The sequence below is a fragment of the Solanum pennellii genome, chromosome 5, assembly GCF_001406875.1.
Source record: "Solanum pennellii chromosome 5, SPENNV200".
NCBI classification, from domain to species: Eukaryota; Viridiplantae; Streptophyta; class Magnoliopsida; order Solanales; family Solanaceae; genus Solanum; species Solanum pennellii.
Genome location: NC_028641.1, coordinates 72,542,310 through 72,548,501, shown reverse-complemented (window position 1 = coordinate 72,548,501; position 6,192 = coordinate 72,542,310). Strand labels below are relative to the sequence as shown.

The window sequence follows — 6,192 nt, the reverse complement described above, 5'->3', positions numbered from 1 at the left end:
ATATATACTCTTTATACGAATGAACATACATGTATATAATTTTATCCACCGATCCAACATTGGACCGATGGATAAGATTGTATCACGTGTCCTTAGTTAGTCTTCTGTTAGAGTGAAGGGCATATACACTCTAGTTTTTGAACGAAAAAAGCATCAATATACCAAAATCATAACGAAGAATATCTGTATATCATTTATAATAGTTCGAATTTATTATTTTTCAAATAAAAATAAAATCAACTAAAATAACACTTATTTTAAAATCGAGTAAACTACAAATCACCCTTAAAAAAATTAGATGTAAACCTTCTCCGTACCACCAAACACAAAATCCTTCAATTGTCTCTTCCACAACATTCCCCTCTTTCTCCACCACAAACAAAAGCCTTATGGAGGCACCAGAATCAAAGCCAAAGCCAAAGTCGAAGCCAGAATCGATTATATCGAAACTTGCTCTGTTTTCTCCTAAAAAAGAAATGTCTACTTCCCCTGTTCATCACACCATAGTCTCTGTTCCTTTTCAATGGGAAAAAGAACCAGGAAAACCAAACACCATTAATCAACCAATCAATAAACCAAAATCCTTGGAGCCACCACCAAGACTTTACTCAATTAACACACCATCACCCACAACTGTTCTTGATGGACCTTATTATCATAACAACAAGATTTCATCTTCTTCATTTCGATTCTTGAAAAATATCAGTAAAACACCAGAAACAGAGCATTTTGTGAAAAGAGGAAATTGGTGGCAGAGGAATATTAAACGTAAGATTAGTAGTAATAATTCTTCTGTCTTTTTATCTTCAATGGATTCTACAGGTAAAAGTTGCAGTGCAAGAATGGCAAGTTTTAGAAGAAATGGAAGCTCTTCTAATCTATATGCTACTAAGTCCAATATCATATGGGTAAGTTTTTTTTTATATTTTTAATCAAATTTATTTTTCTCTCTACTTTTGGATATTGTTTGTATTTATCCATTGTTATATTATCGGGTCAAAAATATATCTCTATCGTTATATTATCTAATTAAATTTATTCCTATCTCTATCAAACTTTAATTCGGATAGTTAAATTGGAACTGTATTCGAGTCTGTTTGAATTAACTTGAAAAAATAAATTTTAAGTCAATAAATAAAAAATAGGGAAGATTTACTTTTTGGTTTTAACTGATTCTTTTACTTGTTTTAAGTTATTTGTGTATTTGGTTTTTTAGGTGTATATAAAAGTAGAAGAGTAAATCCAACTTATGTTTTTTTTTTAATATTAACGCTAAAGAGGAAATAACTTGCCCCTATAATTTATATTTAGTTTGATAGAAAATAGTCTTTATTACTTTTTAGACTCTTTAAAATTGAAATTATTACTATGCTAATTGTTAGTTTCTTTTTCGGAAACTAATTTATATGATGTACTTCAATTGACTTTAAATTTACTTAGATATAAAGAAATTGGTAAGAATCGAAGAAGAGAAGAATCATAATTCTCAATTATCATTTTAAAAAAGATCTTTTTTTAAAATTTGTTTTTCTTTTTAGTATGTTTATTTTTCACATTTGTAGAGAAAACAAAATTAGTTCATAAGATTATAATCTGCTCAATTTATAGTTTGGACTGATTATTGGTCGATTCTTTTATCGAACCTATTAAAAATTTGGGTATATATTAAATTCAAATTCATCAATTAAAATCTTGCTAAAATATTTTTTATTTGATATATTATATTATATATAATCATAGTAAAAAAATAATAATAATGTTTTAATAAAATACTAAAAGATTATAAAAAGAACTATTTTAGTAATTAAAATTTAGTAAAACATGTTATATTTTCAACACACTCTTTAAGCCAATTTCAAATAACTTTTGGACAGATCAATAGCTCATCTATTGATATACTAAGCCTATTCATTCAACCCGCTCATTTACTACATTTATTTGTGGACATGTTCCTCTCTAAAGCTAGGACAATTTGTTTTTTATCGGTGTTATTTGACTTTTAAAATATGTGATTTAGGTATTTTTGTGATTATATATCATCTCATTAATAAAATATAACATTTAAATTAATTTATATGTTAAAATAAAAATATATCATTCTTCTCATACAAATTAAATAGTACATCATCTAAATTGCGCTAAAACGTAAAATAAGTTTTTTTGATATATTAGTGTAGTTTAACTTATGAGCAAGCAATTTACCCTATTTATCATGTCTCCAATTAATGATTATAAAATAGAATTATTTGTAATTATTGTATGAATGACCGAGTCATCTCAATTATTTTTTTACTTATAATACATAAAACTTAAACATAATATGATTAAGTGATTAATGGATGAAGTTGGTATAATTAACACTCAAGGGTTTGATCTAATTTTTAATGAAATGAGTGTAAACTTTAAATGCCGCATCACAATAGAAATTAGAAGAAGAAAACAAAGATAAATAACTAATAATTTCTTCTGATCTTAACCTAAGTCTTGATAAATAAAATTATCTAATATTAATATTGAAAGATAGAAGAAACTCGATAAAATAGTTGAGGTGTGCATCGTGAGGACGGGACACTATTGTTATACAAAAAAAAAATGGTGTATAACAATAAGTTCTATTGACTTCTTGTTGCAAACTTTTAATTTATTGCGTACTCTTAATTAAGTCTTCAAATAGCATATGCTAGGTCACACTTTTTTCTTAACTAAAAGTTTTGATGGGTCAGTTTGATCAATGAATTAGTGTGGCACTCTCTGTTAAATTTATTTGTGACATATATTTATTTTTTAAATATCTAGAAACAATTTAATTTTAAAATTTTCATTTTATTCTAAACTTAATGACTGACACTCATAAAATGTGTAAAGTTTGTTTGGTTGGGAACAATTAAGTTATTTCAGAACAATTATTCTACGATAAGTTATTTCACTATATATACGAAATAACTTATTCTATTACTAAAGTAAAAATGATGAGATAAATAATTTTAGGACTATCTAATATCTTTAACCAAAGACAAAATAAAATAATCCTGCATTTTATCTCTGAGATTATTATACTTTATATCTCAAACAAAACGACTCCTAAATCATAAGAAAATTTTTTTCTTCTTAAACTCTGTGTCCTGTCGAATATTATTATTACTGTATAAATGAACCAATCAATTATCTACTTTGTTTCATAATTTTAAGCACATGGGACAAGACTAACATAGTAATAGGGGCAGTTGAACTGAAGAAGACAGCCAATCTACTTACACATCTGGATATGAAATGCTAAACATAACACATTATAAATATATCTATCTTAGGCAATTAAAAGCATAAATATGATGGAAATGTAGGTGTTACCCTCACCTATAGGGTGTGATCAATTTTCTATCTATAAAGGATGGGCCTATTTGATTTATGATATTTTGGGAACTTGTGTCACATTCAGGTAAGTGAAGATTTATATAGTCGATATTAAATATAATTATATTTAACGTTCAATTGTTTTAATGTTGGTGGACATAGATAATTGATACTTATGTTGATATAAATAATAATGGAGTAGTTACGATGTGCATTAAATTTAGGGCCTAACTAGAGTTTTGTTTATGAATTTGATCGAACTCAGTACTTTATTCCAAATTAGCATAATTGCGAGGACATGTGTAGAATTATTTGTCTTTTGTTTCTATTTTAACTTCATTCTTGTTGATAAAATTACAGGCAAATATATATGAGGGTTTTAAGAAGGCCATACCATGGAAGAGCAATAAGTCAAAGAATTATTCATCTTATAAATTTCAACACCAGCAGTCAATTTAATCTTAATGGAAATTGTAAGAGGGCTAATCATGTTCTAAACTAATTAATATTCTTATAATGAGAGTTTTTATAAAGTAATTAATATTCTTATAATGAGAGTTTTTATAGTGTACTATTTGAGTTAGTTCACTTTTATATATGGGGGCCTAACCCTATTCTTCCTTTATTAGGTAATAATGATTTTGTGACTATTTTGGATTCTTTCTCTTGTTTTATTACTGTTATTTTAAAATATTTTAGGATGTTGTTAGTTTTATTCTTTTCTTGAAATGAATCTTTAAAAGTTTTTACGGTGTGAAGCAATTTGCAAATAATATTTCGAGTTATAGTTTAAAATGATGGATCAAATTGTGCATCTGCAAACAATATTTCAAGTTAAAGTTGAAACAATTAATATTTGGAGGTCGAGTATTACAGTAAAAGAACAATCGATAGTTAAGTATTGTAATTTGTAATATAAACAGTAGGTAGCTGAATGTTGTAGTACTTTTATGTTTAGATTCGGGATGGTCTCTTCTTCCCATCTTCTTCTTGTTAGTTAGTATTCATACAGTATCTTTTTCTTCAATTTCGACATGTTGCTTCATTTGCTTTGTTCATCTTGCTACTTACTATTGTCAAAGAAACTTGCTTTGCTTACACTTCTATTGAGTCGAGGTCTACTGATAAATAACCTCTCTACCCCACAAATATAAAGGTAAAATTTACCTTTCTTATATCCCATTTGCGAGATTACAGTAAGTATGTTATTGTTAATGCATAAAAGGAGAGTGTATTTGCATGAACCAAATTAAGAGATGTAATCCAAAGCAATTCAAATGATAGAAAAAAAGCCTCTTACATTGCATTTATTACTGGCAATTTCTGAATTCAAACAGCTTTAATACAAAATCATTAATAGTTATACACAAATGAAGATCGTTTTCTGATCAGAATGAACAAAAATGGGTGTAAATTAGCAATACCTACATTCCATTATATTTTGATAATCAACTTATTTTAATGACATTTCACATCATACATTATTAAATAGTCTTAAGTTGTAGCGTGACTAAAATTTAGTTATATTGAAAAAAGAAGGATAATGCACAAGTATCTCCTCAACCTATGCTCGAAATCGCAGAGACACACTTATACTATACTAAGGTCCTATTACCCTTTCTTAACTTATTGTATTAATAATTTTCTATCCCTTTTCAGCCTATGTAGCACTATCTTGTGGCTCAACACTGGTTGACTTTTTTTTAAGTTACTGCCACGTAGGCCGAAAAGGGGTAGAGAATTACTTATAAAATAAGTTCAGGGGGTAATAGGACCTTAGTATAGTATAAGTGTGTCTCTGAAATTTCGGGCATAGGTTGAGGGGGTACTTGAGCATTTTCCCAAAAAAGAATATAAAGTTACAATTTTACCAACGCCATCCATTCCAGTTTACCTGACAACATTTCCGTTTTAGACCGCTTTCTAAATTTGGAAATAATTTAATTTAAACTTCCTATTTTTCTTTAATGATATACTTTTATACGATAATAATATACCCATTGAAATTCCACGAGGAGTACGTTAAAGGTCACAAGTTTTAAAAAGCTTATTAGCTAAACAAATTTAACTAAAGTTGACGATTCAATTAGCTAAACTAAGCATATAATTGAGTTTCTTCTTCTAAATTGAAGAGCAAAATAAAGCAATATTTTAGGATTTGAGAAGGGTTGAATTATTACCTCATTTTTATTCATATCAAATATGAGTTGATTGAATTATTATCCCATTTTATGTTGATTCATTTTTAATCTGTCTAAATTTGACCCAATCCACCGATTTGTCACCACTAATCTGAAGTAAAATTTTGAACATTTATGTATAAAATTTGAAATTCAATTTATATGAATTTGACGTACATATGACTTTCAACTTCAATCTTATATGAAATTCAACCTCAAACATACATTTAGGTACAAAAATTTCATCACAATATTATTTGTATTAAAAAAAAAAGAAGCTTTCGTTTGAAACAAAATTGATGGTAGTGAAAGTGTAAATTTAATAACAAATAACATATTTAAGAGTGATATTAAAAATTGTAATATTAATCCTTATATATATAAGGATTTTAGGTTATGTATACCCTTGAGACTAACGTCTGAACACGTGATTACATCTCAATGATTTATCTACATATTTATTTTTTATCCAAAATTTTAAGAAAAAAACCCACCCATCTTCCCTAATCCATCCACAACCCCAATTAAAACTCATTTTTCATCTCAACAAATTGTGTCTGTACAATGATGTATAAGCTAAATCTACGTGGCTTATACTCCATGATTCACCGCAAAGTCTTTAATCTTTTTAAAGATTTATATATATATATATATATATATA

At 27.3% G+C, this 6,192-nt stretch overlaps 1 protein-coding gene across 1 annotated transcript; it reads left to right on the top strand.

The window, feature by feature from the left end:
• Positions 1 to 276: 276 nt before the first annotated feature.
• Positions 277 to 3,999, top strand: LOC107018968 (uncharacterized protein At4g00950-like). Its single transcript, XM_015219561.2, has 2 exons — positions 277 to 908; positions 3,712 to 3,999. The coding sequence occupies exons 1-2, from the start codon at positions 390 to 392 to the stop codon at positions 3,808 to 3,810; spliced, it is 618 nt and encodes a 205-aa protein (XP_015075047.1). The 5' UTR covers positions 277 to 389; the 3' UTR covers positions 3,811 to 3,999.
• Positions 4,000 to 6,192: the final 2,193 nt, after the last annotated feature.

Excerpts from the sequence above, each read along its gene's own strand:
- LOC107018968 (XM_015219561.2), top strand. The coding sequence starts at position 390 with ATGGAGGCACCAGAATCAAAGCCAAAGCCAAAGTCGAAGCCAGAATCG. Across the intron at positions 909-3,711 it reads CTAAGTCCAATATCATATGG|GCAAATATATATGAGGGTTT; the intron begins GTAAGTTTTTTT and ends ATAAAATTACAG.